Source organism: Ooceraea biroi, chromosome 12 (assembly GCF_003672135.1).
Source record: "Ooceraea biroi isolate clonal line C1 chromosome 12, Obir_v5.4, whole genome shotgun sequence".
NCBI classification, from domain to species: domain Eukaryota; kingdom Metazoa; phylum Arthropoda; class Insecta; order Hymenoptera; family Formicidae; genus Ooceraea; species Ooceraea biroi.
In genome coordinates this window covers 5,077,583-5,097,061 of record NC_039517.1, presented here as the reverse complement: position 1 = coordinate 5,097,061, position 19,479 = coordinate 5,077,583, and the positions used below count along the sequence as shown (strand labels likewise).

The window sequence follows — 19,479 nt, the reverse complement described above, 5'->3', positions numbered from 1 at the left end:
CACGGACTTTACGGCCCAGTATTAATGCGAATAAAAATGTTTAATAAAAGACATACGTTTATTATAAATATTTCGTGAAAGACATGTGTTTCTTATAAATAAATGAATTATTAACTATTACTAATTATTAACAAATAATTAGTAATTACTTAGGTAAATGTTTAATTATTTTAAAACATTTGTAGAAAGATAAAAAATATAAATATTGTTTGTAACAACAATCGCAAAAAATATCACCTGCCTCCTGTGAGGTTTGAACTCACGACCCCTGGTTTACGAGACCAGTGCTCTACCACTGAGCTAAAGAGGCTTCAAAGTTACCGTCTTTCAAACAGGTATAAAGAGTTTTGATGTATTTATTGATACATTTGTGAATAACTTACTTAAAAATAACTTACGCTTCTGTTTAGACTTAAATTTGTTCCCTTTTTTTCATTATTTTATCTTTTTACATTGATAGTTAAAACCGATTGAATATAATTTAATACAAAAAATTAAAATTAAAGATTTTTATAAGAGAAGTTTTGTAATAATTTTTATATAAATATTCTTGATAAATATGAGATATACATAGATAGATATATAGATAGATATGACCGTTGGAAAAGTGAAAATGTAACAATAAAAAGTTTTTCATTGAAGAAAAAGAATAAAAGAATTTCACATAGAAATTTAATTATTTAAATATTTAATAAACAATTTTGTTGGAACAGATCCTTGAATACCAAATTGAAACTAATTCGTTTTCAATGATCCAATTGTTCAATAAATCCGAACTCTTCGATAATCGAACTCTTCGATAACCGAATTTTTGTAAATCGAATTTTTTCAAACACCAAACGACAGATTATCATCTCAGATACTGATTTGGGAATGGAAAAGTTCACATTTTCAGGAATGCATCGATTAGGCGCCGGACGCACTTCACGCGAAATGCAATCTCCAGGGATTTTCGTCAAGGCCTGGAGACGTGCACGACGAAGATAAAGCACCGGAAGACGATAAAAGAGCTATCGCTCGCATGCCAGCGGAAACTGCGTTCCCGCCCTCGGCTACAAGAACAGCCCCGAATGCAATGACGAATACCGAATGTTCCCATTCATATTTTCACCACGCTCAAATAAGTCCAATTCTCTCCCGCAATCTTTCTCGGTCTAATTGGCATAGTTTCAGCCACCTTGTCGTCAATCGTAGTTGCAGAGGTGTGTAAAGCTTCCAAACTATTGGGAATATCGGTAGCGCGCGTGTGTGAATTTAGTTTTAATTTAAAGACGAGTTGTTTGTACAGAATTGACGTATATTTCGAATAAACTATATTGTATATCTCGTAAAGTGTTTTAAAAAACGAAATCTAAGAGTGCGAAATCACGGTCGCGTTGTGTGTGCGCGAGTGCATGCGGAGTGCAGTCCACGCCAGGATGAAGTTCACTTCATGGATTTTGTTGCTGTTTGTCTTCTTCTTCAGCCAATGCATCATTTGTTCTTGGCAGGTGCAGCGTAAGCAGAAATAATCGAGATAATTATTAAATATATTTTCGCGACGAAATCAGCTCGAATGGGGATGATGTGAAGTAACTGTGACGTATATATACCTGGCAACTGTAATATTGATTCGAATGAATTCTTAATACAAGGTTTTTTTGAGTTTGAATTTTGTAAAATAGATTCGCACGAACTTTCCGGTCAATCCAATAATTTTCTGCAGTTAACGTTTATCAGTTCGCGACAATTAAAAACGTAATATTATTTATTGAACTAGTTACAACATATCGATAATTTAATAAAAATAATAGTGTTACATTTGAAATTTTTATTGTGTGCATCATAATAATGTATATTTGTGCTCGTACAGATAAATAAAATTTATACGAGAAGGTTTATTATACGTAAATGAGTAGTTAATAATTAAAGCAACAAACGATTATACTGATATAATTAATTATAATGTTATCGAGCAACTTATCGCGAGGTGTTTGCAAATTCAAATTCGACAATCGATACTCCATTGCCACAGTTATGTCTATGCGCGTGTTTATCGTGCTCCATTTTACTTCATTTTATCAATATTGTTATTAATCTTGCTGCGCATATCAGGAAACAAATACCGTGACGCTAACTTTATCTCACTTGCATAACAAGTGACATTTATTCCAATAAACCAAATGCAGATAATAAATTAATACATTACATAATATTTAAAAATAGACATGTTATATATAATAATTTTATTTTATATACATTATTGAATTGTATTGAATAAATTTGATTTATATTAGATACGAGAATCAATATCTAAATTAACGTGTCTTATTAACGGAGGGTGTTTCGTGATATTCGTTTTCCCTTTTTAGTCCGCTGTCCCGTAGTACGATTGAATAACGGAAAAATTCGCGTTCGGGCCAAAGGCAGAATCGTACGATTCAATTGTCTGGATGGATTCACTCTCGTGGGTAACAAATATTCCACATGCGTACGTGGCCAGTGGGACACACCTACTCCTGTGTGCGTGAGTAAGTAAAATTGTGAGTGTAACAGTATATGGTGAAATTGATCGTCAAAATGCTAATGGACCCTGTGACCCGATATTTTTGCCGAATTTGTTGCTGTTACTCTGTAAAACGAGATTTAATTGAACGTTACTATTTGGATGCCGCAGCGACTAATTTTTCTTCAGGCAACGTTTGATGACAATTTATTTTACAGTTTAAGAAATAAGTATCTCATATACAGGATGAGGCACCTAAAACAGGCCACCTGAATATCTCGGCTTGTTATTGGTGATAGAAAAAAATGTGTCAGACCAAACTTGCATGGTTTCGAGGGACACATCATTTGTTCTAAATAGTTTTTTATTAGGTGGACGCGTAGAGATCATATGAAGGCCAACTTCGTTTTTTTAAATGGTATGATGTTTTTTTACGTACCATCTAGTAGAGCGTTTGAAGATGCGCATATTGATCTACGGGTCAAAATCATTTAAGGTCACTGAAGGCCAACTACAAGGAAAAATAATTTACTTTATATTGCCTAGAGTTCTCTGCTATTGAAAATACCGTAAATTCAGAAATTAAAAAGTTCTAGCCCTTAGAAATTTTTTCTTTTCTGAGTTGATGATATTATTTTTTATATTGCCTAGAGTTCTCTGCTATTAAAAATACTGTAAACTCAGAAATGAAAAAGTTCTAGCCGTTAGAAATTTGTTCTTTTCCGAGAAGTTCTGAGTTGTTCATATTATTATTTCTTATATTGATATAGAGTTCCCTGCTAAATTGAAAATACTGTAAACTCAGAAATAAAAAAGTTCTAGCACTTAGAAATTTTAGCCTTCAGTGACCTTGAATGATTTTGATCCGTAGATCAATGTGCGCATCTTTTACGCTCTACTAGATGGTACGTAAAAAAACATATCATACCATTTAAAAAAACGAAGTTGACCTTCATATGATCTCTACGCGTCCACCTAATAAAAAACTATTTAGAACAAATTATGTGTCCCTCGAAACCATGCAAGTTTGGTCTGACACGTTTTTTTCTATCACCAATAACAAACAGCCGAGATATTTAGGTGGCCTGTTTTAGGTGCCTCACCCTGTATACACTGAGATCATGTTTTTCAAATAATTAAAAATAAATAACAAATAATTAACAAAAAAGAACAAAATTAATAAATTCTTTTTTATTTTTATCGCGCAAGCTGCAAAGTGACGCTTGCGCGAGTATTCTAATTAGAACGTATCGAAAGCTGTGTGAGACAGCTGCGTGATGATATAATATACCGCGTGTCATAATAAGTAGATGCGATGGTATAATTATTTATATTAATTTTAATATTAATATTTATATTATTAATTTATCGCAATCTATTCTCTCATTGGTGTCAAGTTATTCTTTATGTAAATTTATGCTTTTAATAATAATAGATATTCAAAAGAATGCAACAGCAAGTTAATATAATTTAATTCTTTTGTATGTGACATTTAGGTTCGAAATGCTCTGCACCGCCTACACCGGCGCACTCATTTATGGCGCAAAAACTGAATGGCTCAATATTAGTATTCTTCTGCGAACCTGGCTATACTCTAATTGGTAGCTCAGAAATTTATTGTGATGGACGCCAATGGAACGTAACGATCCCTTATTGTCGAGGTGCTACAACTAACAAATTTTACTTCGTTATGAACAGATGATGTTGTCTCCTCTTTCAATTATTATTTATTTCATACAAAGCACGTCGTGGTCTTGAAATAATAATTATGTTCAAAACCAGTAACATGCGATGCTTAAATAATCTTGCTATTGAACAGAGAAAATTAAAAAAAATTAAATTAATTGCTTTGTATATAATTGCTCAATATTTGGTAACACGAAATCAATTTATTCTTACATAATCACCTAATAGTTACATCTTACAAAGTCTACAAAGTCATCATATAACTCTATTTTTTTCTATCTTCACTCTAGTTGAGCTTATTTAAGACCTGGATACTTTTCTTTCTCTTTGTCTTCCGCGACAAATCAAATATCATTCGTAAGCGGTGCTCGTTCTAACGTAATGTTTCTCAATGTTGCACGACAAGGTATGAACGCGTCCGCGCCAACGAAATGCGATTTCGAGAATCCGGATTTATGTTGGTGGGAACAGGACCCGCTGCACGACTTCGACTGGAAACGCCATAATTTCGAGACACCGAGTTTACACATCGGCACCGGGCCGACGCATGATCATACTCTGGGAGCCGGAAACGATGGCACGTATCTGCTGCGTATGAATCAACGTTCGTCAGGACGTTAGATTAAAATTAAAATGCGAGGAAAAAACTCGATCGTCGTGTAAACATTTGCGCATTTGCTGATTCATTTCAGGACACTATCTCTACATCGAGGCGTCGGGCCGATTGGTGAACGACACGGCAAGAATCATATCACCCCTATATAACTCTTCGTTAACCGAATCGGGGTGTTTCTCGTTCTGGTAATTAATGTAAAATGAAATGTGTTGTGAATCATAAATTCAGAATTTCTTGAATTTGTTGCTAAAATTTATTATGCTGCAATAAAATGAGTATTAATGTAATATTTTAAGGCGCACATTTCTTTCAGTGATATTTCATAAATTTTATTGTTTTTATGTATTTGCCAACAGGTACCATATGTACGGTGCCACGATCGGTTTTTTAAACATATATTTCAAACAAGAGGACACTGCGTCGCAATTGCTGTTTACTAAAAGTGGAAACCAAGGGAATCAATGGTTCCACGGTATTTTCGATCTACCGAAAAGTAATGCTAGCTTTCAGGTATGCGTTACTATTTGTATGCTCAATATATGCAGCTTGTGCAAATAATACCTTTCGAAATAAATAAAGCATTCAAGTAATACCTTTCAAAATAATTTACTTCAATTTAAATTCAGACTTTCATTTATAGTCTTATTATAATGTATATTGTATTGTGTATGTTAACAATTGGGATCTCATAGAGCTCATGCATTACTTTTTGAATACTTTTTATAGATTATTATAGAAGGAGTGAGAGGTACCAGTTACGTGAGCGATATCGCGATAGATGACGTCGCTATTTTACAAAGGGACGAGTGCATTGTTAAAAACGAATCTATTAGTGTAACCGTAAGTGATTATGGTAAGTTTATTTCTCAATCTTTTGATCATGAAAACTTGGAAACATTCGTGTAGCTTGAAATAAGGTAATGGCAAATGTCGTAGGATACTTGTTAAAACTTTGAAAAAGCATTAAAAGGATCTGAAAAACAGTCCATAATTCAACTTTTTATTACTCTAATTTCTTCTCCCAGCAAGTCTCGCATATAATTTAGTTGAAAGATATATTGGATTAATTCATAAATAAGAGAGAGTTCCGCTAGATAATTACTGAATCACTTCTTCTGAGAAATTAGCATTATTCAAGATATCTAATTTATCTCTTGTAAGTTGTACTTAGTAATGGAGGATATATTATATAACAGATTAAATTTATTGTAACAATTTTTAAATATAAAAATTCAGTTTATTAAATAAAAGAGAATTTTATTAATTTATGTAACTCGATATTTAAAATATGTTGCAGAAAAAGAAATAAAGTATTTCTTAATTGTATATAATTTAATTGTATGTGTACAATACTCTTTAAAGAAGATTTACGTATTTTTCAGATCAAGTCGAAATCGTGAATTCGCAACAGAGTTGTCGAGACAGATGCTTCTTTGGCGCCACGGAGAGTTCCGTTTTCTTTGACACACGAACCGGACCGGAGAGCTGCTTTTGCACAGTCGATTGTGTGGAACGTTCTATGTGTTGTCCAGATTACGCTGAATATTGTATATTAGGTAACTGTGATTCACATTCGATCGTCAATGCAAGTCGATCAGTGATCTAATCGGATTCGATTCGATTACACGAATTCGGATAATCCTGAAACCGAAATCAACTATCGTCACTGAATAAACTCAAGTTATTGAAACCGTGACATGTGGCAGTCTCGTTAACGAGGCATTTATAACATGTTTTTCCTTTGTTGACTATTTTATTTTGGGATTTTATTTTATCAAACATTATTTAAAGTAAAATTTTAAAGATACTTAATTACAATTGCAGGATACAGCATTGCGTACACAATACCCGACAGTGTCACTAAAGCACTGGCTAGCAAAACCACGACTGCACCGTCAAGAAACTTCACGCTGACAGGGTTCCCGATAAATCCAAAAGATGATATCGACCCAGGCATGCCCAACACGACCACGTCGGCGCCCAAGCGGGTGGTTACCGCGAAAACAACGATCAAACCTCAAACCAAGAAATTGCCACGAACAACTGTCAAACCAACGCAGCCGGAAACTAAGGAAACCCCTTTTGAGTTGAAGACAACTACAACGACAAAACGCACAGACCTTTATGATCAATCTGGTAAAATCCATAATATACATATAGGAAAAGTAAAGTAAAAATTCTGATATTAGCCGTCGAGTACCGCAAGCACTGACAATTTCTCTGTGTGGAAAGTTTTAAACAAGCGCTGCGGTAGATTCATTATTAATGTCAATTTTTAATTAGAACTTTATTGGTTAACAAAAATCTCAATGCTTTCTTTTATAAAAGAAAATTATAAAAGAATTATAAAGAAAAATTGAAAAGTTGTATGTACATTAAATGTTATTTTCGTTTATCATTTTACTTTTATAATATGAATATAATTAGGATATTATTAATATATAGATATAACATGAAATTATAGTAATTATATATCACAATAAGCCAAAAGAACATTTAGTATATACATACGATTGTTTAAGCACTTTTTTAAGCAATCGTGAAATTGGGGAAAAATATTAGTGATAACATTCGAGACAGGAGGAACTCAAACGATTAAATCACAGCAAGGGAAGACACTGTGTAAATTTGTGACAATTATCGTAACAAGAACTGGCAAACCTATATTTAGCGTTATACTTTGGTCTAGTTATACTTGTCTCCTCAAACTGCCCGAAGTGGATCGCAACATTGAAGTGTATAACCAAGTTCTGTAATTGGTCCTTCTCTTGTTCCGTTACGTATTACCTCTATTATTGTCTAATAATCCGATTACAGAGAAAGCAATTAAAGAGAAAGCGTTCTCGATATAAACCGCACGTTTTTCGAGAAGTTCAGAATAATTCTGAGATCTTTTGGGATAAATAACATCGTTTGTTTTGTTGAAATTAATTATATCAACACAATTTTCAATTATTGCTTTTTAATCTTTCTAAGCTGCTAATATGCCAACTATATTATACATTCTAATAAATTCTTTTAATATATATTTTATCGAATACTGGAAATTTGGGGCTACCTTTTATTACAGATATTGAATGATATTGAAATTTATGCAAAATTACTGACAAAATAAAACATTCGCAGGTCTGTACAATCCGGAAAAGGTGAGACAGGGCGGAAGCTTTGAGAAGTTGGAGATCATCGTCGTAGCCGGTGCGACTTTGGTCGTGCTCTCCGTCGCGCTCGTGATCGTCATCATCGTCATCAGGAGGAGAAGAACTTACAAGAGAGGGACGAGCAGTTCAGCGCTCTCAGAGGATAGCGACGTGCGTTTCTTAACGTCGGACGAAATCCTTGACTTCAATTTAGCTCGACCCACTGATAACGACGAGATGTAATCTTGTTTTATTGAAATTCCTACGGCCGCGTAGAATCAAATTCTCTAATTAAATAATCTCTAATTAAATAATCCACCAACAAACAGAATCACAAAGGAATTACGAGGAAACCTTTGCGAGCAGAAAATAATCGCAGCTGTATTTTATTTTTACGCATTTTCGTCGTCCAATCTTTTATTGTTCTCCATTTATGCAAAATTGTTGTTCTCTTTTTCTTGCTTTAAAGAAACTACATGTTTTTTTAGAATATTAAAGTTATATATACTTATTTTATATATACTTTTATTATATACTTTTTAGTTCATGCTGGTTTTAGAAAAATGCAAAGAGAAAGAAAGAGAGAAAGGGAGACTTTAATTTTGCATTACTAAAGAAAATTAAATATTATTTGCCTTGTGCAGTGTAGTCATTATAACTACAAACTTATAAAAAATTGTCTGGAAAGAAAGATTTATAATCTGATATATTTTATAATTTTATGCATAAGAAGATAAGAGAGATTACACTTTCACAATTATTATTCAACATAAAACAGAGATATGTAATATTAATAATAAATTATTTTATGAAATTATGCTTAAAATTATTTTCCTTCTAACTCGGGCATCAGATATGGAGCGTACAAAACGTTCTCATCATTTAGAAAGTATTTCTCTACCTTGAACTCCTTATAATTTATTATTACACTTTTGCTTCAAGGCATTTAAAGCAACAAACTTATGCATAATATACTTCTTCTTTATGTCCTTGGATCTTTTTTTTTATTAAGGGGAAGGAAACCTTCTAAAGTCCTGCTCAGCCCCCTGAGGCGGGAGAATTGAGGGAAGTGTAGAATTCTTATCCACTAAAATCTCTCCCGTGACTTGTCGGGCGCGTGATTGGAGGGGCCCCCAAGAACTGCCAGAGGCATTTGACAATTGAGGCCCCCCGCTCCGGCATACATTTTGTTTGGACCTCACCATACTTTCGGACCTATCCTGTATGCTCCTTGGATCCTTATGCCAAACAAACTTGTATCTCTCTTGCATTAGATGCCATTTTAACAACTCAAGTATATAATAACCATCAAGCACCTCATTTGACTTCAAAATTTTTCACTAAATTAATTTTAATTTAAAAAAAGCTTTAATTAGGTAATTGATACTGAGATAGTAAATGCCAGTGTCTTAGTTTTAACTTTAATTTTTCCACTAATTATTTAAAGTAGTAAAGTAGTTTGCTGTAAAGTAGTGGTATGAAGAAATAATGTAAAAAATAATGAAGAATATTTTGGAAATTTAAGTTGTATTATTTTTTGTATAAACAGAATTTTGTATTTTATAGTCAAAGACACCGAATTAATTTACATTCCTAAATTATATTAAATATGCAAAATTGAAAAGAAAAATATAGAATAACTCAAAATTTGAGGTCAAATGAGATCAAATTTGCAGGTCAAATATTGATCATTCATGTGAACATGATTAATATTTGTTAAGAATATTTAAATTGACTTCAGATGACGTGCGCTTGCTATCTGGGATCTTGCTATCACGCAAATAATTACCAAAAGTGCGACTTAATTTTCGATAATGAAACAGCCCAATATATCGATATTGCGCAATGTACTATTTGGAAGGTCAGACACGCACTCGTCGGGAACACCGATTGATTTCACTTCGGGAATACGTCATTGCCAAAATATGTATGCCAAGGCACGTAGTACCAATAGCTCGTCTAGACAATCAAGCTGCCAGACAGGTGGACGATTCCTCAGGCTACTCAGATACTTATACGAGAACTATTACGTGTCATACGTAATATCTCGCGGTGTACGAGGTGCAAAGGATATGGCGCGCGCGTATCCGGCATTCGCGGCGCACCACATCCTGAGGCTTTGCATTATAAATTTTCCGAAAGATTTTTCTTGTTACAACCATATTTCGTAAAAAGTACCGCCGGCACCAGAAAAGAGCTAATGTCGGCCAGATGAATAATTTACGAGGCTGCTTTGTAGTCGCGGTATGCGAGGAGTTCTCGTGGTGAACCTTACAAGTTTGCGGATGTCGTGAAACGCCGCTTTTCTCTTGGGAGAGAGTACAGAAAGAATACAAAAGCCAGAGTGAATATCGAATTTAGTACGTGCACGGTCGACCTGCTGCACGGCGCAGTTTCGGCTATGTTCCATATCCCGATGCGGGCTATATGCATTGATTCGAATTATTATATTTGTTTTATGAAGATTTACAGAAGAGACATAGAATAGGTTGATCACGAAGCAGGAATGTCGCAGTCACAAAGTTGTTCCATATTTTTCTTTTCGATTTTTTACATTTGATATAATTTAGAGATATAAGTTTGGTGTCTTTGTTTATAAAATTCAAAATTCTGTTTATACAAAAAATAATACAACTTAAATTTCTAAAATATTCTTCATTATTTTGTACGTCTTTATGCCACTACTTTACAGCAGAGCGAGAAGGTAGTTCAATTATAAAAATAATTAGTAGAAATGGATAAAATTGAAGTCAAAATTAACTAACACACTGGCATTTACTATCTCAGTATCAATTACCTAAGTAAAGCTTTTTTAAATTAAAATTAATTAAAAAATTCTTATTATTTTAGTCTAAAATCATTTTTCGCGTTTCAATATTTTACGCAAAAAGTGAACGTCGAATTAATTAGAGAATTTTATGTTAAGGCCATCGCAGAGAACAGAATCCGTAACTTCTAACAATTAATCTCTCACTCATATTGATATTAAATAGAAACCAAATTTAAACTTGATTGCTAGCGCAAATTATGTGCACTGAAGACATGATCTCAAGGCGCTATTTGAAAAATGACAAAGGGGTTGTGCACCGTCCTGGCAAGTCGTGCCTCGACGCGTAAACGTTTTCCCATAAGAGCGCGAGCCGAATTTCCATTTCCATGCTAATATCCTCGCACAAATGGCCTGTCAATTCCCAGCGTTGCACCCGCGAGACGTGAAAGCACGTCTTCGAGTCCGCGAGTCGCGAGCCACCCGCCCCTACCTACCTACGTGCGGGGGACGTCGAAAAAATATTGGAAATGCGTCGTCCGCACTTCGTGGTGGCCTTCGTGTCCCAAGTGAAATTTCGCGCCTGCTTCACGTTCACTTGCGAAAGCTCGCGCGCTCTTACTCTCAGATACTTTCTACGCTGATTGCCGAATTGTTGTCGCGTGTCGACTCGCCCATCCATTCTATCCAGCGTTGAATTTTAGGTTTACATTAGACTTTAAGAGATCTTTTGGAGTAAGCAAGAAAAGTTTTTCTTTTCTTTTTTTTAATCAAAATTTACATTTTTATGGAATAAAAGAAAATGTAAAGCATTTGCAAGGCAAACGAGAAAAAATTCACGATAAAATATTGATCACAATTGTCGGTTAAAAATATTATGTGTTTATTTATCAGAAAATATCGCAGAGGATTTTCTCAATGAACCATAATTAACATGAAATGAATGACTGCGCAAACTCATCACCGTAAAACAGTGAAGCTAGAAGCGACCGTAAGTCTTGCTTTTAATTATTCCCGCATAATTTATTAATCCCAAGTTTAATATCAATTCCAGCGGATCGCGACAACAGGTTTCGTTGCAGCGTTGCAAGACCGTTTATATCAATTTTATTGTCACGCTGCCAACACGATATAACGCAAGTGCACGCTAGTTATACGTCAACGATCACAGCCGGAATCGCTGATCGTCGCTTGTGCACCAGATAACGACGTGATGCTTGCGGGCCGGGCACGGTCCCATTGTGATTCGGTCGACGTCGATCGCATTCCGCGCGTACGCGCTTACGCGCCGCGATGCGTGTCGTCGATGATTACGCGTGTATATGAGATCGCGCACGTAACGAGCTCGATTGCGTGCGCCAGGCAGAGGCACGTGTGCCTCGCCGAAAGGCGGCAGTTTCGAGCGGAAGGAGATGGTTGGAGGGGGCGAGTAATACACTCCTCGAGGGGCACATCATGAAGAAAGAGTGGAAAATTCGTTGCGTAGTTTCTCACTTTCTCCTCAATCTTTCTCTTTCTTTCTCTCTTTTTCTCTCTCTCTCTCCACGTGTTCCTCTCACGCTTCTTCCATTCTCTCCCCCGGCGCTCTACTTGTTGCAGTCCGACACAATGGCGCATTATCCGCCCGTCACCTCGCGGGGTTGATAAATCGGTTCGCATCCGATGTTCGCATCGTGTTCTCGTTATTACCTCTTCCACTTCTTCCGTTTCTTTCTTTCCTTTGAGTTTGCTGCGCGAATGCCAAGTTCTTCCTGTTTAATGTCCTATCTAAACGACCGCCGATGATGGATCGTTCCTCCATCACGCTAGCTAGCTTCAAATCGAGCAGATCTCCGGTCTCAAGTCTCGGAAATCTCCGAAAACGTTGAATATCTCCAAACACGATTTTCAGGATAGTTGCTGCTGTATTCTGAAAGTGATGGGATATGAATTTTGTATCAGAGGAAATTTGAAATTACTATTTTATGTATAGGAATAATAAGGAACAGAAAGAGAGATAAAGGGAACTGTTTTTACTCTGCAGAAAATTTATAATCATTATCTTACAAATAATAAAATAATATTAAAAATTGTTTGAATAAAATTCCAAGAAGTTCAAATTAATATTTCGCGTGCCGATTCGGCTATAGTGGATCCTAATTAACATAACAAGCAAGAATTGAAGTCGTGCTTCGACCGTACGTAAAAAAACTACTTTTCAAGCAAACGAATTAGATTAATTTGTTTCCTCGTCCGAAGAAATCGCTCGAAAGGCTTCACGGAGGTTCCCACGGGGGAGTTCCATTTGACGATTCACGTCGAATGGCACACAAAGTCGAGCTGTGCAATTCTGGCAGAGGAAGCTCGCATCGCAACGTGTGCAACAATGCTTCCCGGGTGTCACAATAGGTTTAATCGTCCTAAAACCGATGTCAAGCCGCCTCTGTTCGCCCTTCTCCCAACTTGGCGCAGCGGTAGGGGGCAATTCCGGAATTGCGACCGCGCGGGCAACTCGGTATAAAATCGAACGATTCCCTCGATCAAAGTCACAGTATTCGGGTTTCTTTCTCCTCGGTGGGTCATCACCGTAACTCCTATCGTGTCTTACTGAGGACGCAAGGTAAGCGCCGCCGGAACCGGTTTCTCGAACGGGATTCTGAGGAAATCGCGCACGAGGAACTTCACTTTCCCTATCGATATTAAGCGCGGTTTCCGGCTTCTCGGGGAAATGAATCGCCGCGCGCGCGCGTGTGTGTGTGTGTGTGTGTGTGTGGCGCGTTTATTACCATTGCTTAATGAGATTTACCCTTTCATTACAAGGCAGCGTCGGCTAAATATTGGGCTTGCGGGCAATGTAGACTGCGTTATGCATTTTAGTAATTAGAATCACGCGTTTTACCTATTCCATCATTTTCACTCATTATGTTAACATAACTATTAGGGCAGTATTCATGATTTATTCTTCTAACGAGATAGTTTTAAGTATATCTTTTAGGTAATATAAATCTGTATATCTTGTAGATAATATAACTGTCTGATTGGCTAATAAATATCATAAGATCATATTTAAAACAGCCTTGATACAAAAACAGACTATGAATATCCTTGAACTGTCCAGTTCGAGCGAACAGAGGCGACTTAACGTCGGCTTTAGGACGATTAATTTCGAGTCCATGACAGTATAATGTTGTCTTTTACATTATGTATATTATACAAATGATTTATTTTATTTTTATTCACTATGTCGAAGAGTTAATAAAATCATTTTTAGTTAAGTTTAGTTTAGTTATTAAAACCGTTACCCCTGTATAGGTGATGGAGCACTTTACGGAAACTCGCGTGTCATTAAGCGACAGTCTAGTGGTTGAAGACATAACTTTCCAAGCATAAAAATGAAATAGAGTTTATATATAAGAAATATATTACAGAATTTAATTGGCGAGCGAATTAAGTCGGACATCAACTAATTTCAATTACAGCCTCAATTCCTCCAAATGTCTCTCTTGTTTTTTTGTCATTCATTTCTTGAATGGAAAATCTTGTTTCTCTCTTTCTCTCTCTCTCTCTCTCTCCGTATCGCTGTCGTAAATTTTTACTGGCTACTTGCTTTTTTACTGGCTGCGCGTAAATATCGCTACTTTGCCGAAGAGAATGGTCGGTGCATGCAAATGCGATATTAATGCAAATCGTTCGTCGAGAGCAGATGCATAGCGGCACTGTCTTCATCATCGTCACCGTCTGTTGCTGTTTCCTCATGTTGAGAGCAGCGGCGGAAGATGCTGTCCAACAGAACCAACTGTCGCCGAATCTCGGGGGTCTCGCTATCGAAGATCAGGTTGATGGTGGTGCAGTGCATACCAGGGAAAAGAGAACGCTGTTCTTGAAGAAGAAGCTGCTCGGCGCTGGGCTCCTTGGCTTCGGCCTTGGCGTCGCGAAAGGGTAAAAAATCTGCGGTTTGCATAATCTTTTTATGAGCTTAACACGCTGATTGTTGTGACATTTTTGAACAAGAAAGCTTCCCAATCAATATCATGTCTCTTCCTTTTCATAAATAATTTTGCTGCATATATGGGACACGTTTGGCGCTAGTTTGATATTTTGGAAATCTGGTAGAGTAACTAGAGTGATTTTTATAGCTTTTTGTAATTTATCAAGTACTGTTATAAAACAAAATATTTCTTTTTAAAATCTCCGAAATTTAAATATTGTTAGACGTCACAAAGGTTGCTTGAACGTACATAGATGCCACATTCAGATTGAAATTCAGAAAATAATCCATTTAACAATCTGTTTAATAGATTTAGTAAGTTTTTCTAAACTTTTCCCATTTCACTTTCAGTTATAAAGCCGGTTACTACAGCGCGCCGGAAGTGCATCACGTCTACCTTTCGCCGCCGCCGGTGAAATATGTGGAATACGTGGAGAAGCCCGTCTACATTGAGAAGTTCATCCCGAAACCCGTTTATAAACCGCACATCGAGTACAGTGCACCAGTCTGGTCGCAACCAGACCCTTCTTATGGGTAAGGAAAGCCGGTGGTTGTTCTACTCCTCTTGACAACTTCTTGTTATTACATCATTAAAAACTACGATCGTGTCTCCGCAATTCCAGCAAAATTTACATAACGTCTATCTGAGAGAAGAAATTGTTGAAAATAATCCTATTTAATAATAATTTTACTTAGATATAAATAATAATTTGATTTATATAATCATTTTATAATTTTATTTATTATAGTATTTATATATTATATTATAGTATTTATTATAGTAGCTTTTTATTTAGATCTAAAATTATCACATTTTAATTAGATTTCACAGATAATTTAAAACGATTTCCAAATTTGTTGAATATTGTTTCAGCTGAATTTTTTGATATTTTCATTATTGTGATAGGGTGAATGCACCGTTTGTGGCCATTGCGCCTATTTTGGCCATCTTCGTCATTTATTAAGATTTTCTAAGTTATAGGGTTGGCTGTAGTGCGCAGCAATCGCGAAATGAATATATAAATATATCTTACACAATTTTATATAAATTGCTGCGCACTACAGTCAACCCTAACTTAGAAAATCTTAATAAATGACGAAGATGGCCAAAATAGGCGCAATGGCCACAAACGATGCATTCACCCTGTTATTATTACGACATAGAAGCATAGATGCTAGATTCTCACCCCGTTAGCATTTCTAGCATATGGAGGGAATGGTCTCGTGACGCACACAACTGTGTGCGTTCGAGACATGATACGTAGCTTGTGTGCGTTTAAAGAACCTCTTTTGATTTGATTTCTCTGATGTTTGTTTACAGCGGCTGGTAAATCCAATGAGTACAGTTCACAGTATACCGATCATCTGATCTCCTTGTTTTTCTCTTTTTCCTTACCTCGAGGCTCCAAAAACAGCCAAAAACGCATCATGTTGAGTCTCAGTCAGGTCATCAAGATTTTCGATACAAGGATGACGACATTATCTAGCAATAAGTAATCAAAGAAGTTGTTATTTTTGTTACTGATGTTATGTAGACTAATAAATCACGACCTGTAAATATTAGAAAAGGAGTATTTATTGTTAATTATTCCCTCTATGATGACACGTGCGAATTTTATTATAAAGTAAACTGTCGTCAAATGTCTAAATATACAGCAGATCACTGACGTAATAAAACAGTAAGTAAGATTAGATAAATTATGTTTCTAATCATGCATTCAGTGTGTGTATGTGTTGTTATATTTACAATTTCTCATTATATTTATAATTTTCCTTTAAATTCTTAAAATGTTTTAAATTCTCGATTTTTAAATTCTTCTCCTTATATTTCTTTCATGTGCTCCTAATGTAGTCCACAATTTGCATAGGAAATTGCGATAATTCTGCATATAATTATATATATATTATATATATATATATTAATTATATATTATATATATATATTATATAATATATATATTATATTATATATATATATATATAATAATATATATATATATTATATATATATATTATATATATATATATTATATATATATAATTATATATATATATTAATTATATATATATATTAATTATATATTAATTATATATATATATAATTAATTATATATATATATATATATATATCACTGATTTTGTATCTGCTTTATTCAGTGCGAAATCCAGCTTGAATTCTACCAGTTACGTTACGTAAATTAAGAAGCAACGCCATGCCACTGCCGTTTCGGGATAATAAACTGCTGAAGAGACGGGACTTACATAAGAGACAAGATTTTCACCATCGTACAGCCGTGTAATCATCTTTACTGCCGAACATGTTCTCTCAGTAACGTTGAAGTATCACTAATAACGAATATATTAAGCAATCGCACACAATGCATCTGAAATATAGAAATATCCAATCGATTACCACACTATGCATTTAGATCTTCTTTCGATGTAACATCTTTGTAACATGTAACATTCATACGTACAATTAGATTCTCTTCTATTCGCAGTCAGATGTAGAAACGATGATTGGCAACATAGCGAAGACCATGGAGGAAAGAATAACAGGAGAGAAGATCTTCCCCCGCGGCGTGGCTAAGCAGACGTAAAGGGGAAACATATAAACGCCATATTGGTGTGGCCTACCGAAGCGTATGATTTGAAATAGTAATAAATACAAAATGGAAAAATATGTTTGGACATGTAGTAATGTTCTGATGTTTGCGAGTGTGTAAAATGATTTTCTATTTACGTAAATTAAAAAGTAAAGTAACGCCGCTGTCGTTTCGGGATAATGAATTGCTAAAGGGATTTACGTTAAGAAACAAGCTTTTAACCGTCGTACGGCCGTGATCATCTTTATTGCCGAAGATGTTACTCAGTAACATTGAAGTATTAGTAATAACGAATATACAATCGCACAAAATGCACCCGAAATATACAAATATCCAATCGTCGCCACCGATTACTACGCTACGCATTTAGATCTTCTTTCGATATAACATCTTTGTAACATATAACAGTCATACGTACAATTAGATTCTCTTCTATTCACAGTCAGATGTAGAAACGATGATTGGCAGCGTAGCGAAGATCTTATTTTATTTTAGAAACAGAGTCGCTTGAGTCCGCACAAGAATCGTTTGTTTGTTAAATATAATATAATAACACGTTATGTATATACATTGCATATTAACATGAGACTATTCGAAAGTGCGCAATCTTTGTTTGGACAATTTACATGTAGGTAAGTGCAACTTGAAAATTTGTTGGCAACTTTATATAATAATTTTCAAAAAGAGTTGGAGGAAAAGACAACATCATAACACATTTCTTATAAGAGAAGGAGAAAAAAATATTTTAAGAATACTTTATAATATATTTTATATAGAGAATATAGATATGTAGAAAAATATTATAAAATATGAAAAATAAATAAAAATCTTGTAATAAAGAGAATATTATTTAAATGTTAAATAATATGATTGTATGCTGCATTAATAAATTATAATTTGTACTTGACAGAAAGAAAAATTAGTCATTCTAGCGTAACATTTCCATTTGATCATCAATTAAGCATTTAGCGTATTCGCTACGCTGCTAATAACAATCATTATAGATTGATTAACGGACATCCTTATGAAAAGATGCATTAACTCTGTACTGTCAATTCATGTATGTTCGATAGTTGTAATCTTTACATATTTCATCTTTTAATTATTTCACATGAAAACTTATCCTCTAACCACCTTACCGCAGTCCCCGATAAATGAATAATAACTACATAACAAGCGTAAGAATATTTCTCTTCCGAATACATGTATTGGATACATTCCGAAAATAAATCGAAACGAGTAAAATGGTTAAATTAAAATCCGATTTCATTTCTCGTTATTTCTATCTCAATTTATTCCAACTTCTTTATTTCGGCAACTCGTCATATTATATCATAAATTATTGTATCATAAATTATTATATACATATTATATCATCGTTTAAACGTCGTTACGCGTGACACAGACCCCTGACACGCGTTATTAAAGTTATTAAAATTATTAAAGTTTCAATAAATATCGCGCAAGAAGTCCAAAAAAATTTTCAAAATACATTTAAAGTAACAAATATCTGAGCCTGAGTGGCAAAGGATTATTTGGGTGTTCCCAGCAGTTGTTCGATCCGTTCACGTGTACTTACTTCGAGGATGTCTGTCACACATAGAATCGCTCAGAGAGATAATTCGAATGAATTATGATACAAGCTACTTACACCTAGCATCGTATTATCGCTAAGACATTCGTGGCTACATGGATTACATCGAGGTACGTATATCCGTCGAGTATGTGGGCCCGGCCGCACGTACGTGTCTTTCACTACTTTGAATACTTCACGTACCGATCATCGCCCGTCGAGAGCTCTTCTTGTCTTTCTCCTCCTCTCGCGAGCGACGATTAACAGCGATTAAAAAATACAATTATACTCCTTAACGATTGTCGTCCGGATTAGCACCGAATGCGTCGAGGCTGATCTATTAGATGTATGCAAAAGTTTTAGACTTTTTTCAGCTCTAGTATTATTACTTAAACTTCAAATAAATTCTCGCTGTCATATGTCATGATTTAACGATAAACATAATTTCGGAAAACAATGCACCTAAAGCGAAAAACGTGCAAAAAATGACTAAAACTGCTGCATACACCTAATAGAAAAGACCGAATGGTGTTTCTCTTCTACTATCTAACGGAAGAGCTCGACGAGAAACTGATCGGACTTCGACGAGTGCGTTTGATTCGAGACTCGCATAGACCGCGAGTGGGGAACGAGAGAGGAATT

The 19,479-nt window shown here is 35.1% G+C and overlaps 2 protein-coding genes and 1 non-coding gene across 3 annotated transcripts in view; 1 reads left to right on the top strand and 2 right to left on the bottom strand.

The window, feature by feature from the left end:
* Positions 1 to 238: 238 nt before the first annotated feature.
* Trnat-cgu lies at positions 239 to 310 on the bottom strand. Its single transcript has one exon. It is a non-coding gene; the product is annotated as a tRNA-Thr (tRNA).
* Positions 311 to 658: 348 nt separating this feature from the next.
* Positions 659 to 15,196, top strand: LOC105277762. The gene is made up of 12 exons (XM_011336367.3): positions 659 to 1,497; positions 2,352 to 2,510; positions 3,982 to 4,146; positions 4,578 to 4,748; positions 4,864 to 4,972; positions 5,144 to 5,297; positions 5,514 to 5,640; positions 6,170 to 6,343; positions 6,612 to 6,923; positions 7,914 to 8,095; positions 14,374 to 14,609; positions 15,010 to 15,196. Exons 1-12 carry the CDS (start codon positions 1,395 to 1,397, stop codon positions 15,194 to 15,196), a joined length of 2,079 nt encoding a protein of 692 aa, XP_011334669.2. The 5' UTR covers positions 659 to 1,394.
* A 1,737-nt stretch (positions 15,197 to 16,933) lies between these two features.
* The window catches only part of LOC105277764 (retinal guanylyl cyclase 2), a 44,415-nt gene continuing 41,869 nt past the window's right edge, over positions 16,934 to 19,479 (bottom strand). The window contains exon 21 of the mRNA XM_011336371.3: positions 16,934 to 17,244. Coding sequence (XP_011334673.2) covers positions 17,160 to 17,244 — 85 coding nt within the window. The 3' untranslated portion in view covers positions 16,934 to 17,159. The remainder of the gene's footprint in view (positions 17,245 to 19,479) is intronic.